The 18,215-nt window shown below is 53.8% G+C and overlaps 1 protein-coding gene across 1 annotated transcript; it reads left to right on the top strand.

Moving 5' to 3' along the window:
- The first annotated feature begins 14,095 nt into the window (after positions 1-14,095).
- FOXD2 (forkhead box D2) lies at positions 14,096-16,822 on the top strand. The gene has a single exon (XM_054496689.2). The coding sequence runs from the start codon at positions 14,276-14,278 to the stop codon at positions 15,755-15,757; it is 1,482 nt and encodes a 493-aa protein (XP_054352664.1). The 5' UTR covers positions 14,096-14,275; the 3' UTR covers positions 15,758-16,822.
- Positions 16,823-18,215: the final 1,393 nt, after the last annotated feature.

The following is an 18,215-nucleotide window of genomic DNA, read 5'->3' as shown; positions in this document are numbered from 1 at the left end:
AGTCATCCCAATTCTACGGACTATGTTATCTAATTATGTTATCAAAACCTGATAAAGGAATACACAAAATATAGCCTAATCTCACCTATGAAAGATGATGCAAAACTTGTCAGCAATATATCAGCAAATTAAACTTAGTAACGTATTACAAAAAAAGTATGCAATCGTGCAGTTTATTCCTGGAATGCAAAGATGGCATTCTTAGAATTATTTGCTCCCCATTGTAGGAACTGTGCATCATCACCTTTATAGATGATGAAAATTGGGCTCATAAAGGTTAAGTGACTTGCCCAGGTCAAGCTGCAAAGTGACTGATCCAGGACTTGCTTCCAGGTCTGCCTGACTTCAAAGTCATTCTCCTTTCTCTCAGGAAGAAACAAATGGAGGTGGAAACTTGGATCAAAAGCCCCAGGCACCAATAAAATTCTTCAGTTCACCCTAATATCCTCCTCCCCTACACCCGCACTCACTGTCCCGATCTTGAAAAGAGCCTTTCCAGCCGTGATGACAGGTCTTTGGTTTCCTCTTTTTTTGTCTGTCTTCCACTCCCCACACCTTTTCCAAACCCGAATACTCCCCTCTCTCCCCTTTCCCTCTTTCTAATCTCCTTTCTCCCATCAATTTTTGGAGATAAAAGCGCCACCTATTGGCCACCTCGTGTGCACCTGATTTGAGCAAGGAAATCATTGGAATGAAGTCAGGATCCATTTGGATGCTATTTTGGGCTGGCAGGAGCCCCTGGTGGCTGAAAGGCACTTGCTCCAGCAGGGAAACCAATTGTTTGGTGCAGAAGAGGAAAACTAGCTGCAGTTCCCACCTCCTCTAGAAAACCCTCCCAGATCTTTCACCCTCCCCGCTTCCTCTTGACAGGCTTTGGTAGTTGCTCCACTGCAAATGGAATTGGAATGGGTGTGAGGTTGGTGGCCCTAGGTGCAGACAATTTATCTACTCTGTAAGAGGGAGATAGAGGAAAGGGGGCTGGGCTGGAGGCAGAAAACCTGGAGTCTAGTCTCAGGTCAAACACTTAGGCAAGTCCTTTCCTTTCTCTGCACTTCATTGCAATTACTGCCTCTCCCCAAGTCCCTTGATTGTGCCAGGCCCTGTGCTCTTTCCCAGCTGAGGACTCAGAGATGGATCAGACACTGTCCCCGCTCAGAGAGCTCAAATATTGGCAGATGACAATATAGTATGTAGAATGCTTTATGAGATGAGGGGTTGCTAGGTCTCCTTGGTCACTCACCAATTCCAGCCTCTATCCTGACTCAGCCTCAGTCTACCTCTGGAAATAGAGAATGTGCCCTATCCTCTCTGCCTGGGTAGGGATGGCCTTTGTGACTGCTAAAGCATTGTGATGATGGGTGAGGATTTTCTACCCTGCCTGACTGGGGGCTTCCCAGACAGGGCCTGTGTCTTCTCTGTTCCACTATGTCCCTCACTGGAAAGCCTGGATAGAGCTGGGCATACTGCAGCTTTGGTTTGAACTGCCCTTATCTGGAGGCTGGACTTGGGGTTTAGGGAGTTGATGAGACTTAGAGACAAGAGGCCTGGACCCTGATTGAGGGAGACACAGGACCCACCCTGGGCATCAGTCTGTCTCCCTTGAGTTATGAAGGGGCTGGGGTTTTGTGGGCTTCACAAAGGAAGGCTTCCTGAAGGTGGTGGGTTGGAGTTCTGAAAGGAGGGAGGGGAGGGCCTGCTGCTCTTGTTCCTATGAAATCTCTTCTTCCTCTATCCATCCTAACCCCTGTCCAGCTGGCAGACTGAAAAAAACGGACTACTTTCAAAGTAATTTAGATGGGACAAACAGAGGGAGGGAGCCAAAGACGGAGGGATGGGAACAGAACAGGAAGGAGGAAAGGCAGAAAATCCGGGGTCCTAGCTAGCAGACTCAACTGCTTCCCTGTCTGATGGGCAGGCAGGTGATACTCACAGGCACATCACATGTCTGGCTTCACATCCCTTGCTTCAACTTTCATAGCCACCAACCATATTTTCAAGTTGGAGCCCATAAAAAGTGTTCAGCCCATAGTAACGGTTTTTATTCTTATGCTGTGCACACTCAGTCTTATTTATTGAAATAATCCAACTGTTTCTTTTAAAGTTTTTATTTAATTGTTGAATAAGTAATACATTCACTTCACTTTACAAATATAAAAAAGTCATCCATGAAGTCTCCCATTTGTTTCCAGTTTGCTCTAGTGGATAATCAGTTACTAGATTTTTATGCATCATTCTAGATATTTTTGTTGCATACATAAACCAATACAAGTATACATTATTTTCTCCTTGAAAAACACAATTGGATGCATGTTTACACTGTTCTATACATTTTGAAATTTTTTTTTCACTCAACAATGTATCTTGGCTGGGTGCAGTGGCTCATGCATGTAATCCCAGCATTTTGGGAGGCCAAGGTGGGTGGATCACTTGAGGTCAGGAGTTCGAAACCAGACTGGCCAACATGGTTAAACCCTGTCTCTGCAAAAAATACAAAATTAGCCAGGTGTGGTGGCACTTGCCTGTAATCCCAGTTACTCAGGAGGCTGAGGCAGAAGAATCGCTTGAACCCGGGAGGTGGAGGTTGTAGTGAGCCAAGATCACATCACTGCACTCCATCCTGGGAGAAAGAGCGAGACTCCGTCTCAAAAACAAAAACAAAACAAAAACAAACAAACAAACAAACAACGTATCTTGGAGCTTTCTCCAGATGAGTACATAAAGAACTTCTATATTCTACTTTTATAGTATACTAGTCCCTTTTTCAGATGTTTCATTATTTGCTTAACCTGTCCTTGATAGACATTTATGTTGTTTCCAACCTTTTGACATTCCAAACAGCACTGCAATGTGACTTTGTACATATGTCATACCATATGTGTGCAGATACACCAGCAGGAGAAATCCCTGGAAGTGGATTTCCATGCAGCCTTTGTCAAGACACTACATCCCCTGTGTGGTCACACTGGCTCCTTTTAACAGCAGTCCCCTTTTATTTCTCAAAGGGGCCCTTGGTGACCACAGTCAGATTTTCACCTTCTCAAACCCGACTGCCTTCTTCTCCAGGGCCTTTCCATCAGTCTGCCACCAGTCCCTTCACAAGGTATCCTGGCCTCTCGATTTGGGCAGTGCGGGTACTTGCCATGCCCACCCTGGGGTGTGCTGTGCCCTGGCTGTCAATCCATTCAAGGTGGTGGCTCTTTTTCCTTTTTAGCCCCCAAATCCTGGGCATCCATGGCAGGTGTAGGGAACCAGCTTTTTGGACCTCCACCATTCAGGCCTCCAGGCTTCCTGCCAAATGGTGCTGTCTCCCCATCTGGGTCCCCAGTTGTGACTCCTTTCTTCTGACCATAGGATAATGCTGTAAGATCTGCTCCTCTACTGTTTCAGATTTCCCATTTCATTGCCTCTAGTCCCCCAGATATGAGTGGCCCCAACTTTGAAGGAAGGCGTGGATGAGGGAAGATCACACAGAGCCCCTGTGAGAGGTGTTCATGTAACTAATGGGGAGTCAAACTTCAAGGCTGGAAATGAGGCCCTTAGCAGACTGGGAACCTCTGGGTTGCCCAGGCCTGTGATGTCAGCTCATGTAGCAGTTGTCACCATTTTGGGCTGACCTAGGCGGAGGATGAGGAGTAGCCTGTTCTAGCAGACCTTGAGGGGGCTGGGCAGGGCAAGGCCAGGCAGTAACATGATTATGATTGTTGTGATAGGTATGGCACAGTAGTTAAGAGCCCTGGTTCTAGACCCAGATTGTCTGTGATGAAGATATACTTCTCATATGTAGGATGAGGAAACTGAGGCCTTGGAAGAGGCAGGGGCATGCCTGAGGTCACATAGGAAGTCAGGGAGAAGACAGACAGTAGGGCCCAGGCCTCTTGGCTCAGGCCCCACTGTTCCTCTGCAGTTGCAGGAACAAACCAGTGGGTAATGCATTTTCATGGCAGGATGGAGGTGTCCCTGAACATGTCAAGGTTGGAGAGGAGGGCAAGGAACCTCACTGAGACATCCTGATCCATGACGGGCTCCAGCTAGAGCACTAGGTCTCAGGAGTCCCCATGAGGTGGCAGGATAAGAAATTTCCCTAGTCCGTTTTCAACCCAGCTATCTGGATACTTTACAAATGAGGAAATGCAGGCTTACAGAGATTATTTGTCTGAGACTAATAAGTGACAAGAGCATAATTTGAACCCAGCTCTAAGACATGAACTCTTCTTGCTACACCTGGGTGCCTCTATGATTCATACTCAGTGATTACCCAGCCTCCACTCTAGCACTTTCAGTGACAAGGAGCTCAGAGCCACCGAGGTAATCTACTACATCTCAGAGACAGCCCTGTTAGAATGTTCTCCTTGCATGGAGACACAGAAAGCGAGGCTTTTTACCCCTTTCTGGCTCTCTTTTGCCTTGGTCTCTCTGCCCCAGATCAGCCCTGTGGAGACTGGGAGATGCTGGCTGTGTTAAGCCTTTATTCTCCAGGCTAATTACCTCAGACCTTTCTTTCGTGTTTATAGGACATTTTCTCAAACCTTCGTGCGTTAAGCAGGGTTAGTTTCAGTTGTGAATGGCAGACTGGCCCCCCCAATCTCACATCGGTGGTCTAAACAAGACCAAAGTTTATTTCTCTTTTACATAAGTCAGTGCAGGCAGTTCAGGGTGGTATGGCAGTTCAGTGGTCTCGGAGACCCAGGATTCTTCTCTTTTGTGGCTCTGCTATTTGTGAAATTCAACTCAACTAGCAGAAATCCACCTCAAACTAGCTCAGCAAAAGGGGAGATTTCTTTCTTTTTCAATGTCTGGAAAGTCTAGGGGTTCTAGTTTCAGGCAGAGCTGGATCCAGGGACTCAAACACTATTTTTAAGTCTCTCTCTCTCTTTAGGCTGTTTTCCTCTGTGTGTGGGCTTTGGTGTCAAACAACACTCTCCATGTGGCAGGGAGATGGCTTCTGACAGCTAAGCCTGTGTGCTTGTCTTCTGATCCAAAAGGAGAGGCGCTCCTCCCAGAGTCCCAGAGTGCCAGTCCCATGGTCTACATAGTCCCAAATCTCAGAGTCCATATGTCAAATCATGTAGAAGGGGTGACTGGCTACTTAGGTCACTTACCACTGCCTGGACCAATCACTGGGCCTTGAACTTGCAATGGTATGTATGACCCAGCTGGTTGCCTGTCTGCTCCTGGAGAGTAATTGTGAGGGGGACAAATTGGACAGCCCCATCAGGACCACATGGAACACAGGAGGGAAGGTTTCCTTCAACAGAGGACCGAGACATGCAAAAACCGTAAGCATGTTCAGCTCATCATGCCAGGGAGACTGCGTTTTGTCTTACAAGCAATGTGGAGCCCCTGGAAGACTTTGGCAGGGCTCAGTCTGGAAGCTGGTTTGATTTGTCACAACCATTTTAAAAGGAGGAAACTGAGGCAGAGAGAACAACAGACAAATCCAATGACTGCTACAGCCAGAAACCATGGATAAACTCTGTCTGAGAGGGAGACATGTTCTCCTCCCCTCAAAGATGGGGACTGATGGGAGAGAAGCAACCCTCTGTTCTTAGCAAACACATAGTTCTATTGATGATCTGAGCTACAACCTCTGTTCTCAGTGAATACAGAATTCCATTGATGATTTACTGATGAACTCCCTAGAGTTCTATAGGGAGTCCCAGAGAGATAGGCCATACGTTCCTTTCTTCCTTCCTCTTTTCTTTCATTAATATATCCACATATCCAACATTAATTGAGCACCTACTGTGTGTCAGGCTTTGTGCCTGGCAGGAGGTAGAGTGATTAATAATGATGATGCAAAACATTTATTGAGGCTTTTTTTTTGTTTTTGTTTTTTTTGAGACAGAGTCTCACTCTGTTGCCCAGGCTGGAGTGCAGTGGCATGATCTCGGCTCACTGCAACCTCCACTCCCGGGTTCAAGCAATTCTCCTGCTTCAGCCTCCCAAGTAGCTGGGATTACAGGTGCCCACCACTGCACCTGGCTAATTTTTGTCTTTTGTTTTGTTTTTGAGACGGAGTCTCACTCTGTCGCCAGGCTGGAGTGCGGTGGCACGATCTTGGATCACTGCAACCTCCGACTCCCTGGTTCAAGCTATTCTCCTGCCTCAGCCTCCCGAGTATCTGGGATTACAGGCATGCACCACCACGCCCAGCTAATTTTTGTATTTTTAGTAGAGGCTGGGTTTCACCATGCTGGCCAGGAATAGTCTTGATCTCCTGAACTCGTGATCCGCCCGCCTCGGCCTCCCAAAGGGCTGGGGTTACAGGCGTGAGTCACCACGCCCGGCCTAATTTTAGTATTTTTAATAGAGATGGGGTTTCATCATGTTAGCCAGGCTGGTTTCCAACTCCTGACCTCACGTGATCTGCCTGCCTCAGCTTCCCAAAGTGCTGGGATTACAGGCGTGAGTCACCACGCCCGGCCTTTATTGAGCTCTTTCAAAGTTTCAGGCAGTAGGCTAAGTGCTTTACATGTGCATCATCTCTTTTAATCCTTACAGCAATCCAATGAGGTAGGTACAATTATTATCCCCATTTTGCAGACGAGGAAAGATAAAGATGAACACAAAATGAGCCGTGTTCTCAAGGAGCTCACAGTCTAATGCAGGGATCCCCAACCCCCGGGCCACTAACTGATACCTAACTGTTAAGAACCTGGCCACACAGCAGGAGGTCAGCTGCGGGTGAGCAAGTATTACCACCTGAGCTCCGCCTCCTGTCAGATCAGTGGCGACATTAGATTCTCATAGGAGTACAAACCCTATTGTGAACTGTGCATGTGAGGGATCTAGGTTGCGTGCTCCTTATTTTTTATTTATTTATTTTTTTTTTGAGATTGGAGTCTCACTCTGTTGCCCAGGCTGGAGTGCAGTGGTACAATCTCGGCTCACTGCAACCTCTGCCTCCTGGGTTCAAGGAATTCTCCTGCCTCAGCCTCCCAGGTAGCTGGGACTAAAGGCACCCGCTACTACGCCCGGCTAATTTTTGTATTTTTACTAGAGGCGGGATTTCACCATGTTGGTCAGGTTGGTCTCAAACTCCTGACCTCAAATGATCCACCCACCTCAGCCTCCCAGAGTGCTGGGATTACAAGGTGTGAGCCACCGTGCCCTGCCTGTTGCATGGTCCTTATGATAATCTAATTAATGCCTGATGATATGAGGTGGAACAGTTTCATCCCAAAACAATTTGCCCACCACCACCTTGGTCCGTGGAAAAAACTGTCTTCCATGAAACCAGTCCCTGGTGCCAAAAAGGTTGAAGACTCCTGGTCTGTAATAAAATCTACAAACTGAAAAACAAGTAACAAAAACAGATGGAGCTAAGAGCTTCAAGAACACAGAGGTGGCGGTCAGGTGAGTGCAGGAGTGTTGTCAGGGAAAGCATCTCACAAACTTGATGTGTGAAATTAACTAGGAAGGATTAGAAGTGAGCCAGGCAAAAGTGAGCCACCTGCAAAGGTGAAGAGGGAAGAAAGAGGAAATCAGGTGTGAGTAGAGAACAGTAGTTGGAGGTAGGGGCTGGACAACCAGGTAGGGGCCAGGCTGCCAGACAAGGACCTTATACACAGAAAGTGATGCAGCTCTGAGAAGGCCTCAGGCTACTGAGCAGGTATCACTGGAGCCTCATGCAAATCACACTTCCACCTTTTCCACTAATTGAATTGCAAACACCAGAAGGCCTCCTGTTGATCTGGGGTTTCAGCAGTGCCCTCTGAGTGTATGAGCAGGAGAGGTTTCTCAGCTCCTCCTTCCCTTGGGTGGTGGTGGTGGATGGGGGAGGGTGGTATTTTCCAGAGTTGAGTCTGTTCCCAGACCTTAGCCCTGCCCACTTGCTGATGTAAGAAATGCAGCCAACCCCTGAAATGTGAAGTCCTTCCAAGTAGCTTGATCTGGGCTGAGGATGGGAGAAAGAAGGGTCTGGCCTCCCAGCACAGCATTGCCCTCCCTGCCTCATCCTGGAGCAATGACCATTCTCTCAGTTTCCTCCCGCATTCCCCGCTCCAATGTGAAACCTCAATTCAGGTCTCACCCATCAAAGTGAGTTCTCCCCCAAATTACCTGCTCCCCATCCAGGTGAGATGAAGAGCACCCTGGCCTGGGAAATGGTGTAGGGTTCTAGTTCCACCTCTGCTACCAGTTTGCTGTGTGATTTTGGACAAGTCATCCCTCTCTCTGGGTCTCAATTTCCCCATTGGTGAAATTAACTTTGAAAAATCTACAGTCCAGTTTTGGAATGAATAACTTCAGTCTTTATTCACTGCGGGGTGGGGTGGGGTGGGGCAGGTAACGGCATGCCCAGCATGCAACACAAGGCGTGGGTGGAGTGGATTCACAGTCTTTTTGGAGAAGAGCAGGCAGGAAGCAGGTTGGCTGTGCAGTGTGGCCTGAGAATGAGCTCAGAACAGGAAGAGGGGAAGAGGAACTGGGCTGGCCAGAAGGCTTCTTTCTGGAAGAGGCAGGACTGGAGCAGGGATTTTGAAGCGTGGGTACAGGTTGGAAAAAAAAAGTAAACATAAGCGAAGAGTGGAGTCCGGAGGTTATAAGTCTCTGGATAACTTTTCCAAGCGGGTGGAATGGGAGTAGGGTGAGGAAAGGGTGCTTTGTCTCAGAACTAGTCCTCCAGTTCCTGACTCTGTGTGGATGAGAGGCTCCTCCAGAGGTCGCTGTTCCCCAGGAATCCATCACTACCGTCCGCACCGCGAGGCCAGAGCTCCCACTGTTCCCTGGCTGTTTCCATGAGGCTTACGCGGCTCTGTATCTGCCCAGAGGACTCAGGGACCCGGCAATATTTCCGCCCCCATGAGGGTACTTACGGCCTCGCCAGTTACCCTGTCTGGGACTCAGAAGGGTTACACGTGAAGGCGAGCGCATGTGCATGTCTATGGTACACATAGGTCGCTATGGCTCTGCACCCTCCCTCCTGCGCTGCCCCAATTCAGGGCCTGGGAAGGGCGTCCGGTTCCCGAGGTGCCCCTGTGCCAGCAGGCGGCGTGTAATTGGTAGGAGGGAGGCTGCCGCTGGAGTATTCTTGGCTGTCCCTCAGTGCGATCCCTGCATGAACTTCTCCTTTTCCATGCTACAGTCACAGACCCTCAACCCAGGCGCACCCTCGCCCATCCTCATTCCCCACTAGGGTCTCGCTGCTGATCCCGAGCAGGTTTGTCCTCCCCGACCAGGTCGCAAGGCTTCAGACTCTGGGGGGAAGTCGTGGGCCTGGATGATAAGCCTTCCAGGCAGTCCTGGGTCCACTCTGTGGACACCAAGCGTGAGGTCTGGAGGGGAGGACACAGGACACAGGACGCAAGACAGGCGCCCGTCACTCAGGGTCGCAATCCGCCATACAGAGCCACTGTTGTCCAGAGGACAGACACATGAGGACAGAGAAAGAGAGGCTCGGCCCAGGGGGCCGAGAGACCCACAAGAGCGCACTTAGACATGAAGTTCTCTTTCCCACATACCTGGAAGCGTCCCCCACTGCCCCTGGCCGCCTCTTCTCTCAAGAGCGTGGAGCCTTCCCTATCACTCCGTGAACTCTGTGATCTTCAGGACCAGCGGGTTTCAAGTGGCGCTGTTTTCGGTCTCTCCTGAGGTCGCAACCCTCTTCCCACGAACAACGGCCCACAGGCTCCGCAGCTCGCCTTGGTCTCAACAACCGCGCAGTACTTGGGTGCTTAAGCGAGTCCCCTACCACATAGTCCAGGGTTGGGGGCGGGGCAGATGGGGCTGGGAGGGGACGGTGGCCAGGAGTAGTGGAAAGAGAAGATGTAAATTCATACTCTCGAACTTTGCCCGGCAGACGCGTGGTGGTTATCTCCGCGCCAGCGCCTGAAGTGGGCAGGTGGGCTTCAGAGTTGAAGGTGCACATACTGGAGCCCCAGTCATTTCTGTGCATGGGGAACATGTCTGAGGTCTGCCTCCGCGGGTCACAGGATCCGGAGTCTCCCGCCTCCCCCTGGGCTAAGGGAGCTGATCGCTTCTGAGCAGCCGAAGATCCGGGTGGAGAAAGGGGCCGGGAGATGTACCGGCTGAGGCTAGACAGCTGTCTCGCTTTGGAGCTGCAGCTAGGTCCAGAGTGGGAAGGAGGCTCGCGCCGGCTTTGCCGCTTTCCCTGAGGGTGTCCAGTTTTGTGAATAAAATTAGAGAAGTCTGCGGGCGTAGTTCCCCAAGCCCAGCTCAGGCTTCCGTTTGCAGCCCGGCGCTGGCCAAGCTCGAACCGCTGAAAAGGGCCGCGTGCACTCGTTCCGCTGTGCCTCAGGACAAACTCCGCTTCAAGCCAGTGCCGCTCTCCGGCAGTTTCCTGATTGACTTAATTAGATCCGCATAATCGCTGGAGGGCTTTTCATTCCCAGAGCCGAGAACAGCTCATTTATGGGGACCAAAAGGAAGAGAGGGAGAGACGACCCGGACGCCACTGATAGCAACGTACTCTTCGCAAAAAACAATAACTAGTGGAAAAGCCCAACAGGCATCCCCCTCCGCCAGCCAACGCTTCCTCCCAATTGTTCTGGGCTGCACGAGGGAGATGGCCGGGCGGTGGAACAGATGCTGAAGGAGGCCCAGCACGACCAGAGACGCTGTAACCAAGACCCGCAGAGCCTGTGGCTTCCCGCTCTTTGGCGGCTGCAGCAGGCATGGTGCTGGAGCCCAAGGCTTCCGGGAAAGGGTCCAGGTTTTCGCGGAGGGAGCGACGAACTCACGCGGGATCGCAGGCACTGCTGCAGGACGCCAAACAGGCTGAGCCGGCAGGCGAAAGAAGCAAGGGTCACGGGAGAAGCAAAGAAAACGAAATAAATTCCGAATCCCGCGGTTGCCCTTCTCCCAGCCCCCAGTGCGCTTACTCCTGACACTGTTGAAAACAGACTGGCCCAGAACCTTGGAAGGGACGAGAGGCTACTAGAAATCCCTTTATACAGAGCGGAGCTCGGTTAGAGAAACAGCTATTTGGATAAACAGAGGGGTTCTGGGCTGGGAACCCGGACACGTAGGTCCACCCCAGCTTAGCGCCCCTCAAAAGCCTGACAAGTAACATGATCTCCTGGACCTCAGTTTCCGCTCCTGTAAAAAGTATGTATGTGAAGGGTCTGGATTCTCCCTCCCCAACCCTGCAGAGAAGAAGCTGGGGATTCTGTACTCCCCTTCCCCAGTGTAGGTCTCCAGTAGCAGTGAATGTGCAGCAAGGCCAGGCAGAGGCAAGGGCTGGCTGCTGTAGCTGCTTGGTAGAACTTCTTGTCTGAAGTAGGAAATTTGGGCAGCAAATACCCTGGCTAGTCTTACCCTGATCGGAGCCTGGGGAGCCAGGGGAGTGCTGGCAAGGAAGGAAGCTACTGGTTCCCATTTGCTGTTTTAGAGACGAGGACATTCAGGCCGGGCAGGGTGGCTCATGCCTGTAGTCCCAGCACTTTGGGAGGCCGAGGCGGGTGGATCACCTGAGGTAGGAAGTTTGAAACCAGCCTGATCAACATGGAGAAACCTCCTCTCTACTAAAAACACAAAATTAGCCGGGCATGGTGGTGCATGCCTATAATCCCAGCTATTTGGGAGGCTGAGGCAGGAGAATCATTTGAACCTGGGAGGCTGAGGTTGTGGTGAGCTGCTGAGATCACGCCATTTTACTCCAGCAGGGGCAACAAGAGCGAAACTGTAAAAAAAAAAAAAAAAAAAAAAAAAAAAAGACAGAAAAAGAAAAAGGAAAAAAAAGAAATGAGGACATTCAGGACATTCAGAAGGTGAAATGGAGTAGGATGACGCCAACACTTTTTCTCTCCACTTATTTAGATACTAGCAGAGCTAAGCTGGGTTGGAGTTGGTGTGTGGTCCATGGTGTGGGGTATCTGTGAGTGGGGTTCTGGGAGTGTGAGAGATATCCATGTAGTCAAGAGCAAGCTTGAGGTATGTGTAGGGTTGCCAGATAAAATAAATCTGCTAAATCTAGCAACCCTAGGTATGTGAGTTTACTTAGACTCACGCAAGAAGCTTCTCTCCAAGACCTTTTTCCCCGGACAGTCTGTCACCCAGGAAATTCCAATTCCAGGGCTACTAGTCCCTGTCCAATTTGCTGTCCATGGTTTGAGGACGAGATTTCTCTTTCTTCCAATGACAGTTTATGCTGGAACAGCACATTAAATGGATCCCCTTGGTCAGAGGTCCCAGAGAGGGCCCAGGTGACTTCCTCTCAAAGGACATGAGTAGTCAGACCTGCCTTCCATTTTTTTCTGCCCTTACCTTGGGGGGATGAAGAACTCTATTTTGAGGATTCTGTGAAAAGGGTTGCAACCTGACTCTGTTCTATCTCTTTGCAGGAGCCTGGGTGAGTTCTTTCTCCCTATCCTGGGCCTCTGTAGCTCCATCTGTGGAATGGGAGAGTTGGATTAACACCAGGCTATCCCGTAGATTGGAGGCTGCTGTTAGATGAAACTGCAAAGTGTTCTCAGCACCCTTTCCTAAATGGCCTAGAATATGGCTACACTTATACATCAGTTCTGAGGTAGGTGTTACTAGCCTCATTTTTACAAAGGCAGAAACAAAGCGCAAAGAACCTTGCCCAAGGTGACAGACAGGGTAAGTAGTGAAGGCAGGATTGGAACCTCAGGAGCCTGACTTAAGGTCGCTGCTCTTAACTACTATGCAGACAGGAAACTGAGGCTCCGAAGCGGGGAAGTCACCTAATTAGGGTCACACAGCCTTGCGACAGCGGAGGCAGCTGGGATTCCGGCCTCTCACGCCCAAGCTTTGGCCACTGTGCGGCGCTGTCGGGGCAGCAGCCCAGGCATCCGCTCAGTTCTTGCTCACGTCCAGCGCCCATCTCCCCTTCCGTGCCCCAGAGGCTGAAATGGGCCCACTCTGTGTTGAAGCTTCTTGTTTCTGGGTCCTGGAGGGAGGCCGGGGGAGAAAGGGGTCTAATAGGATGGACAAGAACCCGGCTAGCGAGAAACAAGGCACAGGGCCAACCTTAGCTGCACAAGACTTTTGAGAGATGAAGGCAACACTTGGTCGAGGTCAGGGTTCACTGAGAGGGTGTCGGGCAGGGGGCGGAGGAGGTCCTGCCGCCTGTCGGTGGGGCCCAGAACCCTGGGAGCCAGGAAGGTGGGGGATGTCCAGTCCTCAGGGCAACTGGGGCCAGGGAGAGGGGAGGGAGAAATTAAGCGGATTCCCAGATCCATGAACAGACACCCAGACAAATGCCGTTTCCACAGAGACTCACGGAGAGTGAGATAGTCACAGAGACTGAGACAAACGGATGCCGAGACCGAGAGGGTCGGAGAACAGGCCAACTCGGAGCAGTAGACCGGCCCGCGCCCCGGGAACGCGGCCACAGCGGCCGGCGCTCTGCCTGGCCTCCCCGCGCGGAGAGGGGTGGCGGGCCCGACCGCGGAGGGAGGAGAGGGCGCCGCCGCAATCTCACCTCTCCCAGGCCCAAGGCTGCGGGCGCCAAGTTCGCTCCTGGTGATCACTCGAATGCGTCTCCCCTCGGGCTGGAAGCCGTGCGGGCTCGGGTGGGCGCCGGCGGGCCGCGCTGGGGCGGCGTGGGTCCCGGCGGGGCGGCGTGGGTCCCGGCGTCTCAGGCTCGCGCTCCCACTGCGCTTCGGCCCCGGTGGCCCGGGCGCCGCCTTGGGGAGAGGACGGGTGGGGACCGCCGCTACTTCCCTGGCTGCGGCTGGCGCCCGAGTGAGCCTTAACATCCAGGGGCTGAGCGTTCTGAAGGCGGCGGCTTCAGGGAGCACACGGTGCAGGAGCGGCGGCGAAGACAAGGGCCCGCCTCCGGCCACTCGAGCCCAGCTCCCGCCGCGGCGGCGGTTTGTTCCCGCCGGGTCCCTCAGCGGAGGCGCTACGCCCGCCCCTGCCTCCTCGCCCCACCCCGCCCAGGGAGCTCCGCCCTAGCCCGCGGCTCTTCCGCCTTAGGCAGCCGCTAGGCGGGAGGGACAATCCCCCACCACCAACCACTGCCGCCCCGAGGGGACTAGGGGCTGAGGCCCGCCCAGGTAAGGGAAAGCCTCAGCTCCTTCCGCAGCGCCATAGCGGCGGGTCCCAGCTTGGATTCCCAGGGTAGTGGCGGGGGCCGCCGGCGGGGCGCGCCCTGGAAGGTGAGCGCGGCTGAGCTTGGCCGCCAGGAGGCGCTGCGGAGCCGGGGGACACCCCTCCCTGCCTGCCTCAGTCCCCCGCCCCCTCCCCGCCCGCGCGCAAAACGCACTCGCCCCAGAGGCAGCGCGGCCGAGCCCCAGCCGCTGCCGGAGCGGAGCCGGAGAGTGGTGGCGGCGGCGGCGGCAGCGGCACCATGACCCTGGGCAGCTGCTGCTGCGAGATCATGTCCTCCGAGAGCTCCCCGGCCGCGCTGTCCGAGGCCGACGCAGACATAGACGTGGTGGGCGGCGGCAGCGGCGGGGGGGAGCTCCCAGCTCGCTCCGGGCCCCGCGCCCCCCGGGACGTGCTCCCCCACGGCCACGAGCCTCCCCCGGAGGAAGCCGAGGCAGACGTAGCCGAGGACGAGGAGGAGTCGGGTGGCTGCTCGGACGGCGAGCCCCGCGCTCTGGCGCCCCGGGGGGCGGCGGCCGCAGCGGGGAGCCCGGGGCCAGGCGCGGCGGCGGCCCGCGGCGCAGCGGGGCCCGGGCCGGGACCGCCGTCGGGGGGCGCGGCGACGCGGAGCCCGCTGGTGAAGCCGCCCTACTCGTACATAGCGCTCATCACCATGGCCATCCTGCAGAGCCCCAAGAAGCGGCTGACGTTGAGCGAGATCTGCGAGTTCATCAGCGGCCGCTTCCCCTACTACCGGGAGAAGTTCCCCGCCTGGCAGAACAGCATCCGCCACAACCTCTCTCTCAACGACTGCTTCGTCAAGATCCCCCGCGAGCCGGGCAACCCGGGCAAGGGCAACTACTGGACGCTGGACCCGGAGTCGGCCGACATGTTCGACAACGGCAGCTTCCTGCGGCGCCGTAAGCGCTTCAAGCGGCAGCCCCTGCCGCCGCCGCACCCACACCCGCACCCTCACCCGGAGCTGCTGCTGCGTGGCGGGGCCGCGGCGGCCGGGGACCCCGGCGCTTTCCTGCCCGGCTTCGCTGCCTACGGCGCCTACGGCTACGGCTACGGGCTGGCTCTCCCGGCCTACGGCGCACCCCCGCCGGGGCCGGCCCCGCACCCGCACCCGCACCCGCACGCCTTCGCTTTCGCCGCGGCAGCCGCCGCCGCTCCTTGCCAGCTGTCGGTACCCCCAGGCCGCGCCGCCGCGCCTCCACCCGGACCTCCGACGGCCTCGGTGTTCGCAGGCGCGGGATCGGCCCCAGCTCCTGCGCCTGCCTCAGGCTCGGGCCCGGGCCCCGCAGGCCTGCCCGCCTTCCTGGGCGCGGAGCTGGGCTGCGCCAAAGCCTTCTACCCGGCGTCCCTGAGCCCTCCCGCAGCCGGCACCGCGGCGGGTCTGCCCACCGCACTTCTGCGCCAGGGCCTCAAGACGGACGCGGGCGGTGGTGCAGGCGGCGGGGGCGCCGGGGCAGGGCAGAGGCCTTCCTTCTCTATAGACCACATCATGGGCCACGGTGGCGGCGGGGCAGCACCCCCGGGCGCCAGCGAGGGCTCTCCAGGACCGCCATTCGCTGCAGCCGCGGGTCCTGGGGGCCAAGCCCAGGTCTTGGCCATGCTGACTGCTCCGGCCCTGGCTCCCGTTGCTGGCCACATTCGTCTCTCGCATCCCGGGGACGCGCTGCTGTCCTCAGGGTCCCCGTTTGCCAGCAAAGTCGCCGGCCTTAGTGGCTGCCACTTCTGACCGCAGCAGGCCCAGGGCCGGTTAGGTCCGCACTCCTCAGCCTCTCCCGGGAGCTCTTGCGGTCCCAGAGGAACTCAGGGAGTCTATTTATGAAGTCTCCAGACCTTGGGCCGGCACGCGTGACACGGCACTTCAGGCTCCACGCACAGAATCTCGCAGATAGTTGGGACTAAGCGGGCTCTATCGCTCAGGGCGACAGGCCCGGGGCTACGCGAAGAAGTCGCAGGCCAAGATCCTTTACAATTTGAGAAATAAAAGCAGGGGGGTGGGGGCTTCGTTTTTTCCCTGCCTCTGCGCCTGTCGGCGAACACATTCCGGGAGAGATGCCCGGCCAGGCTCCACGGATCCCGCCAGAAACACCAACAGAGGGTCTCCCTTTCTGCCTTTCCCCTCTCACTTCTTCCCCAACGTTGAGACCCTGCTTGTCCAATATTATAATTTAAAGACATCTATTATCTGCTTTGTGCTTAAAAGAAAAATTCAACCTTTTTTTTTTTTTTTTTTTTTGCTGTTCTCCAAGGAAGTTCGTTTCCTTTGAAGCCTAAACCAGTGTCTACGCAGGCGGAGCTGAACGGAGAGGTGAAGCAGGGGGTGTTTATATTCCCTGCAGAAACCCTGGATCCCACTCCACTGAGGAAAATCCTTTCTCTTTTGTGTTTGGGTGCTTTTAAAGGAATTTATTTCCTTTCTCTTGGCTGGCTGGGTCCAGCCATCTCCGGCCAGCAACCCTGTCAGTGTTCCACCCTGTCCCAGACCTTGTAATATTTATTGTGGCTAAAGGCAATGAGATTGGGTGGAAGAGAAGGGTCTGGGCCAGGGACTGGAGAGGTGGGGGTGGAGTGGGCAAGGGCACACCCTGTGGCAGGGGGTCCTATAATTTTGTGTAAATATCTGTACAGCGGGCTGCTGTCGGCGTTCTCTGTCCACTGGGTGTGCATTGATTTAAACTTCTCCACTGTGGGGAAACTCTGTGAAATCGTCTGATGGTCTGTGTGGAAGAAAAGAAAAATCTGTCTACCCCCTATTCCCCATTGGTGTCAATTGAATAAATGTATGTGAACTTCAGCAGTCACCAGCTCTGTCTGCTTGCCTGCACTCCCTTGCCCCTGATGGGGCTCTCCCAGAAAAGCTTAGCTCCCCAGCAGAGGGGGAGTGAGGAAAGGCCCCTGGGCAGCCCAAGCAGGCAGAGAGGGGTTTGAGCTTAGAGGATGCAAGGGGCACTTTGGTCTTGGCCTTCAGCTGTTAATAAGGCCGAATCTCTGGGAAGCCTGTGGCCTCTCCAGCACTTTCATTTTCGTTCTAGTCCTAAGAAGGTTTTTGCCTGGAGTTTTGCCTGGGGTGTTTCCAATGCACCTGAGCATTCTCATGTCCTTCTAGTTTGGATGTTGGCACGGCCTGGGTAGATCTGGGTGCTAAGGGTTCATGAACACTCTACCCACTAAGTACAATTTAAGGTGAATATATCTGGTGATGTGTACTCTGTATGCCTCTGTTTCTGAGTGAAGGGCTTTTATGGAACTTATGATTCGTTTTTGTGTTTGGGTCAGCACAGCTCCTTGCTTTTTGCCTTTGTGTGTGTGTGTGAATTGTATTTCAGAATATCTGCATTTTTATTTCTATGTATGTTGGTGAACATGTCTTTGTGTGTGTTTGTGATTCTCAGTCGCTGTCTTTTTGTCTCTGAGAGGAGAGAGGTTTCTCCCTGGCCGCTTTAGGGCCTTGTCTGGAATCCCCTCTCCCCCCGCCACCCCCCAACACATGTAACAGAGTAAAAGGCTTGGACTGGGGACTGTGAAACCTTTCTTTCCTCCAGCCCAAGAGGGTTAGAGGGGCACTATGAGCTGAATGAAAGAGTCAGTGGGGTAACACTCAAGGTAAAACTTCCATCCCTTGAGCCAGACTCATAGCTGGAAGCTACTGCCTGAGAGCAAATCCATTGGTCTGGTTGGAGTCTTCCATAAACCCATTGAGTCTCCCAGCTCTCTGCTTATGCCCAGGACTCCCAGTGGCCAGACTTGCCAGTGTGTTGAGTGAGAGGTGATCTTTGGGTGAAGCAGAGATGATTGCTTAGCTCTTTTCTCTGTCTATTCCAGTGAGATTATAGGAGAGGAGAAACAGAGGTGCAAGAAGAGGCAGTGTAGCCTTCACAGAAAACAGACACATGTTGAGGGCAAGGGTTGGGAGATGAAGTGACAGACAGAGAAGGAAGAAGACAGGGTCAGAGACCCAGATGCAGGGAACTTGAGAGAGATGAGCCACACAGGCCTCTTCAGCTAGGATCCCTGCAGCTGGCAATAGTAGAAAAGAAGGAGGAGGTGGAGAACTGAGACTACTGTAGAAAGGGTGTCAAAGTCAGGATTAGGGTGGGAAGAACACACCAGAGCTGGGGAAGGGTTGTTTGGGGTTCCCAAGTCTCTCATCGCCTTCACCAGTGGAGAAGAGATGAGGCTCAAGGTGC

Source organism: Pongo pygmaeus, chromosome 1, assembly GCF_028885625.2.
Source record: "Pongo pygmaeus isolate AG05252 chromosome 1, NHGRI_mPonPyg2-v2.0_pri, whole genome shotgun sequence".
Classification (NCBI taxonomy): domain Eukaryota; kingdom Metazoa; phylum Chordata; class Mammalia; order Primates; family Hominidae; genus Pongo; species Pongo pygmaeus.
Note: the sequence above shows the minus strand (reverse complement) of the source record. Positions and strands in the feature narration are given on the sequence as shown.

Excerpts from the sequence above, each read along its gene's own strand:
- FOXD2 (XM_054496689.2), top strand. The coding sequence starts at position 14,276 with ATGACCCTGGGCAGCTGCTGCTGCGAGATCATGTCCTCCGAGAGCTCC.